We start from the raw sequence: 13959 nt of genomic DNA on the forward strand, positions 1-13959 counted from the left end.
AAAAATTTACATGCTCAAATTCTTTCAGTGTCGGGGCTTGGGTGTGTAATACTCAATGTGGTTGTCCACTTTCGTTTTCCACTATCTCAACAACGTCTAGATACGCTGATTATAAATTCTTCACATTCTTGTTGAAAGATTGTTCTATTGCCAGTTTCGACTCTGCTATTACCTGCTAGAAAGAAAGACGACCGGTGAAAAGAGTTTTGATCCCTTTCTAATCCCCGCTTTCGTTCGCTGGAATGTTACAAGAATGAAATGATTATAGAATGCTATATTGCTGGGTAACTTGCACAATAGAGCGCAATTGGTAGAATTTGCATGTAACATGTTGAGAGAGGTGTAAATGAGTATATTTCTTTCCTTGACTCCCAAGAATCAACCTTATCCTCTGTTGAGAAATATCCTCGCGGGTACTCGCAAAACAATGTAATCGTCAATTTTTTCTGGGACGTGGATTGAAAAACTTGGGGTTTGATGACGGGAGATATACAGCGACGATGTGAATACTTCTCATCAGTAATTAGTGAATAGAGATGTAGACGGTGGTGACATGTACATATGGCAGCAAAAACTCCCTAAGCTCCGCGTCTTTCAGGATTTCTTGGTGTAGAAATTGATGGAACATAAGCGTTGTACGGAATACTCAATGTACCATATTTCCAGTTGAACTTCGAAACTCAATCTAATCGCCTCTTTAGGGATGGCACTTGACCATTTTGCTTTAGTGTTGTGAAAAGATCCAGATAAGAGAGGTGATTTTTATACTCCATATACGAGATCGGGGTCAAAAAATGGGTCACGGTTTGATCTTGAACTAAAAAACGCTCAATAATCAGATCCAGACTGCTTGATATTTAAATTGAGCTTCGGAAAGTCAGAGTCTCAACACCTAGTAGTCGAAAAACTCCAAATTAGATACTACAGAAAGTTTGACCCGGTTCCTGATACCGCGATATGATAGTTTTGGAGAGTCACTCCAGATTGGGCTTTTGCTACGGCACGCCAGACTAATCAGTACTCGTCAGTTGGTAAATGAGAATTGGAACGACGGGGCGGGGTGAAGTTGTAGGATCTCGCTAAGAATGATAGTAAAAGTTTAATTACAAACACGAATTACCACCAAGATCTGTATTGGTTACATAAGATGTTCAACATTCGCTGCTTTTACTCTTGATACATAAAAGATCCTTTTGCTCTTCTTCTGTTGCGCCTCTGTGATCTGCAAATACCTGTGTTATAGTGCCTCACATGCCAGAGACGTCTCAAGAGAGCATATGTTGTTCTTTTCAAGACCATTGAGGGGTAATCATTTCCAAAATTCGAGACTCAATCTCGATGAATGATTAAGAATTAATGGTAGAAATGGCGGTCTGCAACAAAAAATTCTGTCAATATATTTTGTCACTTTACGAGGTACATAGTCTATGATCATTGTCGTTGGTGTTAATAGCTCAGTGGTTTTGATTCACTGCCACGCTCGCGAATACACTTGCTAGGCCGTTTGACTTGGAGTGTGGTGCTATTGTGGTACTATCGTTTAGGAACTATTAGCACCATTGGTATTGGTACAGTGGAGTTATCAAACTTGGTAGATTCGCAGTAGAAAGATAAAAGTTAGAAGAGAGCTAAGAAGAGAGAAGCGTACTAATTCACCGCTCAGTGAACTAGTACACCAACATGGTGTTCTAGATCTACAAAGAAGGCATTTTCAATAGATATAAAACTATCTTATTTCAAACACCTGAGAGGTCACTTCCCCACACTCCAAAGCTTTTCCAGTCTCTTCATTCATAAGACCATGTGCGTAGCATTGGCCAACCACAGTCAAATACTCACCATGTGGCCTCAATATATAAGGCACAGGTGACCCATACAAAATGCACAATTTATCACCCTTCTCTACCTGCTGATGGCCCAGTCCGATATATCCTTTTGAAGTGATAAAGAGCCTCCGGTTTTTGGTCGCTTCTTCAAGATACTTGTCAAACATTCTGCTTTCCCGAAGCATAGACATTCGTTTGAATTCTGTTGGTGTTGGCCTGCCCATGTCTTCATTGAATTCGGGAACATGATCTTCGTGGAACCTTTCAAGGGTATCTGATTCGGATAGAATCTTATTCATTAGCAAGGTGCGGCAATATGCTTCTGTCAAAGTACCCCCGGCTACGTAGGATTCTTGGTGCTTCATCGATCCTCTAGCTTGACGTAAATTTAAGATAGGAGTTTCCCAACCATCTGTGTCTATGGTTCCTTTACTCCAACCCCCTAAAGTTTTATCGCTAATCGGTCCCCAATTACCGGGCCATGAAGAATTCGCGCTGCAGATTCTTGTCTTCCAGGAATCCCACACATCCATAATTGTACCAGAGTTAGCGGATGCAGATGTTGCTAGGTGGTCACATTGAAATCTCCGTACCATAATATCTTCCCACTTACTTAAAATTTCGAAATGCGAGTGCATATCTGCGTCCATGACTTGACCGCATGTGTCGATATCACTTATTAGCACACCTCTCGCGCTCAGAATACGACCATTGTCATGGAATCTCAAATCTGGGGTCAGATCGGTTGCAGCTTTGTAACAATACACATCATTGACGTATATTGTGAGCGGTCTGACCCCAAAAGAATGCTTCGCTATGATATCCAAATCTGTGGCCCAGGACGGTGAGTCGTTGCTAGAGGTATCATTATCTCCATTGAAAACTCCTAAATGATTAAAATCGCCGCTACTAAGTAGATGCTTCGCAGCTTGCGTGTAGACCTGAGATTTCGATAATGTGTAATCTGGTATGATATCGCAGCTGTCTGCAAGTCCAAGCAGCCCGTAGATTCTGTCGCGAGGATCTGTGACTGAGATATGAGGACCAATTATTTCCAAAACGTCACTGAGTAGAAGTGACTTATTTGTAGCAACGTTAACTCTAGAATGGACGAGTCCCTTGATGCCATATGAATATTCATCCAGCCAGTGATCTTCCCCGCTTGACACGGAATAATGAGTTCCACAAGACGAAGCATAACGAATGCCAAAAATCAAATCATCAAATGAGATTGAATGTGAGCCACAATGAACAATGGGATTCTTCGCTAGAGCAACTTCTTGGATAATCCATAACCTGGTCCAGTAAGGATTTTTCAATGGTGCCCAAAACTCGCATTGCAATGCATCTCGCCATTTGTCTTTGTTCTCCGAATCTAGGTGAGGCGATTTTGTTTCACCACGTTCGACGCTTTGAAACCAGCCAGCGAGTAACTTCAAGGCAGCAAAATGGTTCGAAGTGCTAGAAACAGCACTCTCAGTTTCCAAATGAGAATGCTCATCATCCAACATTCCTCTAGCTGGAAGTTGCGGCGGACCAAGCCATATAACCACGTCATTTGCCTCCTTGTAGATGCGACGCATTTGTTGTACCTGCACACCCCGCTCGGGGATATCTTCCTGGTTAATACAGACTGCGTCGACCCATAGAACGCGAGTAACTTCGGTATCCCGAAGGTTTCTCAATGCACTTTCTAGATTTGTGGTCGCCATGAATACATGGCCGTCGACTTTAATCGGAGCACGAATTGATGGATCTCCCCAAGTATAGGAAAGTGCTTGGTATGTAGGATTATCATCAAGTAGACGTGGAGATAAGGTACAGTGAATGGGTTCGTCGAAGGTGCCCGGCTCTATCCCAAGAACTCTGATCTCACCATCTTTCAGCGGATGGTATAGTTCTTTTTTGAATGACATGTTGTTGTGGGCTATCTTGAAGTAAGCGTTTTGTACAGAAATACCATTGCAAGAGACCTTCATATGTGTTTTTGGCACTTTGACTTACTCAATTGAAGAACCTTTAGAAAGTGGACTAGAATAAGTTGCGATGATACTACAATATCAAATATCCGCCTTGAAGATTTGTGACACGAGAAATCAAATAGTTATTAAATGGATCTGCAAGCTCATAAGCTATACCGGTGCAGTCGCACCTTTGAAATTCGTCAATTTCCGAGTGAGAGCCCCTCTTCCTCTACCCCCATCTATGCAAGTCTTACATCTGCCAGACCCGCATTACACGTGCAGTTACGCCACAGAAAGATAGCACTTAGTGGCTCGTCTCCTTATTTTGTCTGAAGATACATGAACAAACTCACGGCAGAACTAAGGCTTCAACGCTTGCGTTTCTGACAAGAATATTAACTAATTTTGAGCTTTAGCACTAATTCTTAATAGAGTATATATATGTGTGTGTGAATATAGCGCAAGTTGTCAGTATTGATTACTGGATAAGTTGTTGGGTGCTCAACGAGATGGAATGGTACGAATGATTAACATCACAGGTAAATTTGATCCACGAAAATACCCATTTTCGATCCCACTCACTGCACCGCTGCGAATACTCCCACGGATTCCACTCTGTAGCACGTTCGTCTGATACCCTCCAAATTTTCTACTCTACCCATTCACGCAAGCACAACCTCCTTCCAACTCGGTCCCTCCCCCTGCCACCCGTCAACGCTCACCCACCCCACCGCAACCCTCATCGCTACCCCCTCCCCTTCATCCCACACAATCCACATAACACACTTCATCCTCCTATCCTTCCTCTTCTCCACCATCTCCATAAAGTCTTTCGAGAATGTACCTCGCGCACTATGCTCATTCATCCACATCAAATTCTGTACTGACGAGCTCCCAAAATCGACTTCAAACAGGGAGATAAGTTCGATTTGTATACTTTCATTCGTGGCATCCGAGGAACCGTGAGACTCGAGAAAAGTATTCAAAGTGGCAGAATCGATTTTCATCTCTCCGATCACTTCATCCTTTCTAAGAGAAGAAATGGTGAAGAATCTCAAGCCCTTGTGTCTCGCTAGCGGCGGTTGTGAGATCTCATTCATATCGATTTTACAAGCAATAGAATATGTTTGGAACAACAGAATACTCGGACCAATAAAGTTACTTGACATAATTTTCCGGGTGCTCGCGTTCAGGTCTCCCTCTACGTCAAGTAGAGCCCTAAATTTCGGCTTCGAAGATTTTGACCCGGGTGTAGGCGAATAGGAATGTGTATACCACGAACTCATACTTTGATGTGACTGTGATGGTGAGGTGTGCACTTTGATTGTGGGGACGACCTGTTTATATCTCTTCTCATGTCTTATTGTTACTTCACCATCTGGGCTGGAGATTGATTTATAAGCTTCACAGACAGCCCACCTCACCTCCCCTTTTACCCCACACTTTTCCGGACTTGCAAGGAATGGATACTCAATCTGTCCCCTCCAACCCGCCCACGACCAAGTCGGAAATTGAAAGTTTTCAAAGCTCAAATCTTGAGATCCTCTACGCGTAAGATTTCCCTCCGGTTGCCAAGCCAAGGCAAACTCAAAACAAATAGCCGGTATTCCACAAACCGAGCCCCCTAGACCTTTTAAAAGAAGACCAGTGTAGAAACCCCGACAAGCATTTAAACAATCGCTTTCTTGTGTAAATTGTCTCGCAGACATTTTCGATACCATTGCCATGTAGTTTTCGAATGGATCCAATTTATTCCGAAAATCGAAGCCCGTTTTGAGACTTTCATCATAAAATATGTTTTCAATCTCATCCGTATCCTCATTTTCGTTGACATCTAGAGTCAACAGAGGAAAGTCCTCGCTCCAAGTCGCTTCCTCACATGAATAGTAAGTTCTTTCCGTTGTGAAATAAAGAATTCGTTTTGAAAATACTAATTCCTGAAATGTCCATCCCCGGGTAAACCATGTTGAAAACTCTATCACTTCACGAAGTTCCATTGAGTCGATTGTGAATCTGATGTTGTTAATCAAGTGCGTTTCCGCGTCTGTGAAAATTGGATCAATATCCAATAGTCCGAAATTCGCACCATCGCCTGTGGCCGCTACGATTGTCATTTCTGCTTGTGCGTAGATAATATGCATTCGATCAATCTCATGCATTTTGCTTCCTAGATCATCTTGCACTATACAGAGGGCGTCGACCCACAAGAACCGTATTCCAAAGCGTCGAGTAATTTCAATTGCATCTAGAATCGTTTGGGGTATTCTTTGGGTTGTAAGATAACCTGGGATGGAGAACTCATTCTCATTTTTCTTCTCGAGAAGAAGAAATGGTGGACGCCCCCATACATAACTCAAAATGAAATACTTTGGAACCCCATGTAACCCCATCTTCACAATCTTCATATCCACGATATCGATTAATCTACTTGGTCCAAAACCTAGACTGAGAGCCGCAGTCATTTGCGTTTCTCGGCATTTCTCATGATTTTGTAAGCAAGAATTAAAACAGTCTGAGAACATACCCAGATCTCTTTCAGTAGTTATTCTACCACTCGGCAAAGGAATCCAGGGGTTTTTCACACCGGTGAATATAGTTTCGTGATCAGCAGCGAGCATTGGAATTTGGGTAGGTTCATCATTGATATCATCCACTGTATTCTCGGGCCACCAAATCAATAAAATTCCATCACTTATAATGGTACTGAGAGAAAGCTGAAGGGATTCCGAGAACGGATCAATGATCCACTCTACCCCATCCCCACTTCCAGTAAGCTCCTCTGCATATGCTAACTCAAGGAGCCCAGTCAGATTCAATCCATGAAGATCTATCCCCTTCGATCTTGCATTCACATAAATTTCTCTTCGTTTCATCCGCAAAAATTGTCTCGTAAGTAAAGCACAAAAAGAACAATTCTGCTGGGCGAATGTTTCATTCAAACTGCCCAGATGCAGATTATCAGAAGCATCTCGGTCGCTCACACCGAAGTCGAATTCTTGAGCTGCATCATCATTATAACATACATCTTTTAGTCGCTCGTCTAATGTTACACAATAATTGCAGAGCGCACGACCACCACCACCAGGGGAGTTTAAAGAGTAACTTCCAAGAGATCGTTTTGAAATGGCGTTTTCGAGATGTCGCAAGGCAAGTTTATAGGTCTCGATACTTGGATTTCGATCGCGGTTGGGAATGAAAAGTGTTAATTCCATCGCACTTGGACCCCCATCTCTGGGCTTTAGACTTGGGGAAGTAAAAGCATGCTATATGATGAAGATACAAGTTCGAGAAACTGGAGCATAGCAAATTAATCACGAGAAGCGAAAACGTCAAATGAAAAATATCTTCGAGGTGATGCTTTGGAACAAGCTTCTCAGCTGACATGATTTGGAAAATTGCATCGCCACAGGGTCTTTAGCCAATAGACAACCGCCAATGATTACCATATCCAATGCTTACATACAGCTTGGCGTTTTATAAACAGGCAGAAGAGTCAATTTTCACAGAATCAAATACTAATTAATGAACAGTAAAAATGGTTGGCTGTTTAAGAAGTGATTGTTACCTTGGACTTCCAAGCATAGCAATGGAAATACAGAATGAAAGAATAATTATGGAACCGAATAGTCCATCAATTTCTATTTGCTATGCAATGTTTTCTATTCATTATCTATCTGTATTCAAATACTATGCATTGTTCCAACTCCGCTATGATAATCGCTCGCCAAATGCAATACATCCCAAATTCTTTGACATGCTTGAGTTTCAAATATATAGGTATCGTAGCTCGTTATGTTTGAGTCTCGCTCACATTGGTTGTTGGAAACAGTTCCCCCATCCTCACCTTCAATGGATTCAAATTGTACACTCATTCCCTTAGGTTTCCTGTCGACCCACGCACCTCGTCTAACATTCCAAAACCTTGATCCTTTCTGCCAACCCCTCAGGTAGCTCCTCTTTCTTCATAATGCCCAATCCAACTACATCTCCCCAGAAGAAAAGGGCTCTGCTTTGCGCATACCCCAGATAGTCGAATTCATCTTCTTCCTCTTCGACCTGTTCTTCTATCTTGATTTCCCTCTCATCTTCCAATTTCATCTTGACATCCTCGGGATTTGCATGTTCAAGAATTCCATCCTGGGGCCCGTCAATTTCATCCGGCGTCACAACAAACGGCGGCGCATCATCCAACTCGGGAACTTTAGCTTGTACAATTCCCCATGCAACCCATTGTGCACTATTTGCCAATCTCCAGATCCGAATTTCTTTTAACATCTCTTCGACTTGCTTTTCTGTTTCCTGCTCTCTTCTTGCTTCTTCTTCTGCATATAGACTTATACTACTAGTCGGAGTATCCTTCTCGCCACCTGGTGTTCGACTATCCAACATGAATTCTTTGATACTACCTGGTGGTGCATCTTTGCCTTCCATTTTTGGAGTTGAGTTAGCGTGAGGATTGAAATGAGGACGATGATTGAGATATGCTCTGACGAATCTCTTCTGCTCTTCGACTGTCGGATAATTCCTAGTATCACAAGTCCAGGTCATGGGAGCAGGCGCATGGTAATTGTAACACCATTCTGTGAAATGATTGGCAAATTCTAAGCCAGGGGTATTTGCACTTGCGTATTCGAAATCGATGACAACGAGCTGTTTGTGGTGATTCATTGGAAGGAGGAGAGGGGAGGGCGCTGATCCATTGACAGGTGGCTCGGGTACTAAGCGTAGAATATTGCCATATTGTGTCTAGAAAACGGGATTAGTTCGGAACCGCAAAGATTAAAGTGAAGAACATACATCGTTATGAGCAAATACCAATCTACGACTCAGCCCTTCTTTTCCTCCATAACTCTCCTCTAACCATTGTCTGTATTTTTCAACAGCAGCTCTGAAAAGAGGCCATTCAACACCACAAACTAATCCTCTATCTCTCCAACTTTCGCCTCTAATGCTTTTACTAGAATCTCCTTCCAGAATCTGCTTGTCAAGATATGTGATAATCTTCTCACATCTATCAACCCATTTATCCCAATTCTTGAACACGAATGGACCATCATCTCTTTCTTCTTGAAGTAATTCAACACCATCGTGCAATTCTCTCATGCGTTTCGCGATTTTCTTGCTAGTTTCAGGGATTCTGAGATCTTGAGCCGTGAGAGTCTGAGCATTGAAGAACTCTTCAAACCGACCATTTCTGAAAGTTCCCAACATTCTTGGTCCAATCTTCTTTCTGGCCAATCTTCTCAAAATACTCAGTTCCGCTTCTCTGTCAATTAAATGCTCAACTTGAGGACCATAAATCCGAAGCAATAACTTTGGAGGAGATTTCTGACTCTTGGTTGAAATGTTCGTACTGCTCGCAGAAGGTGGTAAATCTGCAGGCGGAGTCACAACATAAACCGCGTTTGTCAGAGCACCACTTAATCTTTCCACTTCAATTTCATGACCTCGATCCAATGGAACTCTTCTCCATCCTTTCAATCTGAGTGTATGCGCCAACCTCACAATTTCATTCTTGAACTGGATCCAAGCTTTTCTTTCCTTTTCCGCACGTTTCGCATTGCTTAATGTGGTTGTTTCCATGGAAGATCCAGTGCCGCCACTATATGCAAGCGTTTTTGAGTTATCAAGAATCACATCACAGGATGGAACCACGATATCCCCTTCATGATATTCGGTATCAGATGATGGAGAAGGTTTCAGTGAAGGACGAACGAGGGATCGTTTTCTCGATTGCCGTTTAGGGGAAGTAAGGTGCGGGAGTTGGTTGTGGCCAAAATCTAACATATTATCCTCCAAAATCCGTTGCAATTTTTCTAATGAAAGAGCGCTTGAGGTGGAACTATCAGACATTGTTCTTGGTTTTGAAGTTTTTTCTCTATTAGGCAAATTCTCAGCCTGAGCCTCGTTCTCCTTAGTGTCCTTTTTGTTTGCTTTTCGGGAAGTTCTCTTCGCTTTCTCTGAGTGTAGCCATTCTGCAACTTGAGAAAGAAGTTTATCGCGGTGATGATGATGCTTTGATTCATCATTGGCTTTTGAGGCTTCCGGAGAAGGAACATCTCGACTTGGTTCTTCCAAGCTGTTCTGACTTCGGAGAGATAATTTGGAGGAACTGGCAGAAGGCATGTTTGGTCGACCTGTCATTCTTTTTGCAACACCGGCACTGAAATGTTTTATTCTTGAAGAGTCGTCTGTAGGTGGAAGTTCGAATTCTTGTATGTCTTCTGGTTCTGGCTCCGCAATTGAGACGACTGAGAAGTTCAAAGATAAGAGGTTAGCGAAACGCCAGGGTCAATGAAAGTATTGAATAATTATGAGAAATAATTGCAATTGCAATTGCTAACCTTTGGTTGGTCCACTCTTGGGGCTATGAATGTCATCTGTATCTGCTCTCAATGCTGGCCTGCGAGGCACCGTCGGACTATTGAGATCTGGTGGTGAATTCATTTCGGTGAATGATAATGTTGATACGAATATTGTGTAATCGATCAAATCTCCGATTCGTGTAAGGGAGGATGGTTTGAAGTTCAGCGCTTTGAATCGCCTCGTCGATCAATAAGGTTATCTCCAAGTCCAAAGCTCTTGCTCTCGCTCTCTCATATGTATTGTGGGATAAAGCACTACCCCACCTTCGAGGGGCTGAATGCCACTTTTAGCTGCTCGTATTGTGGATGTGGATCGCAGAAGATTCTTGATTGTTTCTTAACCTTATTGGGCTCCTTTTGCCTCTTTCGGTGTGGGTTGGTTGATGCACAGAAATAGATGGAAAGGAGTGAAGTGCGTGAATTATTGTAGTAGCAGGTCTTGGTGGTAGGAAATGTGCCTATAGGTACGCACTTCGTAGATAGTAATATGAAAGTCAAGTAATAAACAATAGAAATGATCATATCAATCAACTCAAAACAAGTATCCAGGGAATTGGTAGGCAGGTAATTTTCAAGGGTCCAAACCCCGCCACCACATGTGATTTTCAATAAACCAATGAAATGTCAAGCGCATCAAAATAAACTGGATGTGCACGTGCACGTGCGTGCGATCTCTCTTTCATGCGTCATTCTTACATGCATTTGCATCCATCCATCCCTTTCGTATCATAATCAAAAACGTACAACAAACATCTTCAACGGATATCCATCGAGTGTCAAAAGTTTCATTCTTGAGATGGCCTGTCAATAAGAGAGATGGATCACCGCGCAAGACTTGAATCTATATCAGCTCCCATCTAACCCAGATACATATCATTCATTGTGGTCAGTAATGTTGCTCACAAGCATGGAGGCTCATTGTGCCAGAGATGGTTCAACTGTCACCCAAATACGATCATAGCAGTCTTCTTTCATCACGTTGTCTTCCCGCTGAGACCCTTTTCTACCGGTATCGTGACGAGGAATTCAACGTCAAGTCCACCATACCAGAGCAAGTGCGAGGAATATGAGACGAGCGCGACTGGTCGCATTGAAGATGGCGCCCAAACTGCAAGTCGTTACGGTTCTGATGCAAGTTCATTTGGATATGTAGCAACTTCCGCTCAAATGAAATGCTATACCCAAAACAACCGATGATTTTGATGGCGTCGAGATTGTCGGAAGGTATGGAAGCGTCTTTCTACTCGCCTTGTCCAGTTTTAGTCGGTTTGGGGAAAGGCGTACAAATACTTTCAATTGAGATGGGCATCTATAGTTATAGCTTCAATCGTTGTTTGTGGGGTCGCCGTTTTGATCTGCGGTGTGTTCTCCATTCCGTACACCATATAGCATTCAGTTTCTTAACGACCAAATTCAACAAATGAGCGCTAAATATTTGGTCTAGGTGATGCTCGAGACGATACCACATTTATTGTTGGCTGTGCGCTAGTTGGTCTCGCAGGTGGCGGTATTTATTTCGGCTCATTCACCGTAATTGCATCTATAGCAGTTTCTGACAAAAGAGATGCATGCACCGGACTTGCTGGTGCTGTGTGGGGTGTTGCTAGTGTGATTTGCCTTTTGGTAGAAGGATAATATATGTCGCATGTATTGTAGCGATGGTCTATGTTAGATATTTCTAAATCTTAAAAGGCCCAGGGATAACTGATTTTGTCTAGGCTTTAATATAAATCTTTCTTATGGTGAAGCCTCGGTGGTAATAATTGCCCTTTTCCTTATTGCATTTGATGAAGCAAAACCAGTGAAAGCAATATTTTGCGGACAGATTCTCAATAAAACTACAATCGGAATCATCGCGATCATGTGTTTTTTTATATGCTACCTACTTGCTTTTCCGAAGGCTGGAACTATATACCTCTGAAAGTCACCCGTGGTAACCGGACTTCTCGTCGGCTCGATTCTTCTCTCCATAATCTTTATGATTGTACGGATTTGGCTTGAGGAACGTACGATGTTAGTTAATCATTTGTTCAAAGAAAGATCAGTTTATGGCGGCATGGCTTTCAAGTGCTTAGTGGTGCTTCGAGTCTTATCGTTGCCGCTCTCCTTTATATCCAAGATTAGATGCCGACAGCTCAAAGTAGGTCGAATACCAACCTTTTGCGGGCGTAGGCTATGGCTTTGGTACTCAAGTGACCACAATTGCAGTTCAGGCTTTGATGGTTCCAAAGGACATATCATCTGCAATAGCAATGATTCTTTTCGCACGAGCCCTAGGAAGACCTTGCCGTTGAATCTGCATTTGCTGAAACTCTGATCAAAAGCGTCGCAGTCTATGGTTCAACTGTGTCACAAATGAAGGTTGTCTCAACTGGTGCTATGAAATTGAGGAAGGTATTCACTACTCAACAGTTAAAAGACATTTTCGGATCTTACATGGTCGGTTCGAAGAAGGCTCACATCTTTGGAATTGCAATAGTAGGTATGATGTTCCTTGTGGCTTTCTCTGATAAATGCCACAACTTGAAGAGATTAACGCTGCCAAGGCTGCAAAAGAGAAAGAAGAAAGTGAAAATCAGTATGAGGAATTTGGGGAGAGAAACGATGTTTAAAAGTGACTGGTATCATTGATAGGATTGCGCTACTTTGAAATGCACACCAACAACATTTTTGTTCAAGTTCAGAACGAAGCCCTGTACTTTGAACATCGGGTAAGGCAGGACTTCGTTGAAGCTTCGGCATTTCGTTATCCCGAAGTTGATCCATATTTGTCCACTTTGACAACGGAGATCAGTATCTTTGGCTTCAACGAACTAAACAATTTTCAACTGCCGCGTGTTTTATTTGCTCGCTTTTTCGTGATACTTGATTGAAAAGTCCTCGCATGCTGGGCTTCATTTTCCAAGCATCTGCCGAGAATCAGAGACTGATGGGCTGAAGTTCTTATCATTTCCTTGAGACTCTCAAACAAAATTGAGAAAGTCACGTTGTGGTCATCTAAAAGGCATTCCTCGGAACAAAATCCTCATTGAGCAAAGTTGCCAAGATCATACGGAAAAATAATTCTACATGCATGGTACGAATGTACCACCACATGCTCGTATAATCCACTTCTTATGGGGATAAGCAAGAATAAATTAAATATTGAAGAATTTCTTGATTCTGAGATCCTTCTGTGTTGACGCGGGGAACCTTGCACTTGCATTTGGCCTCGGTTGAGGACCGTTCTGGTGAACATCGCTTGGCGATTTCTGCATTACACGACCTGAATGAGATCAAAGACCATCAAATTTATTTTGGGCCTCAGACATGTGAAATATACAATGTAGGGCTCGTGTAGGTTCGTACTAACGCTCTGTTCGCACTTTGATGGATGCGCTCTGAGTTTTTAGAACGGTATATCAATTTAGCCTCACCCCGCATCCCCACACTTTCATACCTTTCAGTCACACTTGTTTCCGTAATGGGAATACACCCGGTCGTACACGCACATAGGTACCAGGGGTTCAATTTCATAACAGGAAATGATCTCTCACACGACCTCAGGACCCGACTAATCCAAGACCACTATTAAACTTTCCCATCCACTCTAGAGTTCAACTTTAGAATATTGACCAATCTATTTCGAATTTGGCCAGCTTATTCTTTTGGCGCCGGCAAATGGAAAACTTTGCGTTCCATCAAGTAAGGCACCATTCTTATGGCCAGTCGGCGGTGGATACGAGGTGTCGAGCTATGAGAGATTAAGTGATAAGAAAAGGGTCAGGCGGATTAATCCTATAGTCACTGGCCGAGGAAGCACAT

General features: G+C 42.6%; 3 protein-coding genes across 3 annotated transcripts; 2 read left to right on the forward strand and 1 right to left on the reverse strand.

The window, feature by feature from the left end:
* Window positions 1-1726: 1726 nt before the first annotated feature.
* On the reverse strand, window positions 1727-10237 carry Bfra_008590 (putative choline kinase protein; the record flags this gene model as incomplete). Its single annotated transcript, XM_037338949.1, has 6 exons — window positions 1727-3757; window positions 4465-7053; window positions 7106-7167; window positions 7702-8536; window positions 8588-10041; window positions 10135-10237. 6 exons carry the CDS (start codon window positions 10235-10237, stop codon window positions 1727-1729), a joined length of 7074 nt encoding a protein of 2357 aa, XP_037192255.1.
* Window positions 10238-12133: 1896 nt separating this feature from the next.
* Window positions 12134-12449, forward strand: Bfra_008592 (uncharacterized protein; the record flags this gene model as incomplete). The annotated part of the gene is made up of 2 exons (XM_037338950.1): window positions 12134-12295; window positions 12369-12449. The coding sequence occupies 2 exons, from the start codon at window positions 12134-12136 to the stop codon at window positions 12447-12449; spliced, it is 243 nt and encodes an 80-aa protein (XP_037192256.1).
* Window positions 12450-12510: 61 nt separating this feature from the next.
* On the forward strand, window positions 12511-12767 carry Bfra_008593 (uncharacterized protein; the record flags this gene model as incomplete). The annotated part of the gene is made up of 2 exons (XM_037338951.1): window positions 12511-12637; window positions 12685-12767. The coding sequence occupies 2 exons, from the start codon at window positions 12511-12513 to the stop codon at window positions 12765-12767; spliced, it is 210 nt and encodes a 69-aa protein (XP_037192257.1).
* Window positions 12768-13959: the final 1192 nt, after the last annotated feature.

The sequence above is a fragment of the Botrytis fragariae genome (assembly GCF_013461495.1).
Source record: "Botrytis fragariae strain BVB16 chromosome Unknown tig00000061, whole genome shotgun sequence".
NCBI lineage: Eukaryota > Fungi > Ascomycota > Leotiomycetes > Helotiales > Sclerotiniaceae > Botrytis > Botrytis fragariae.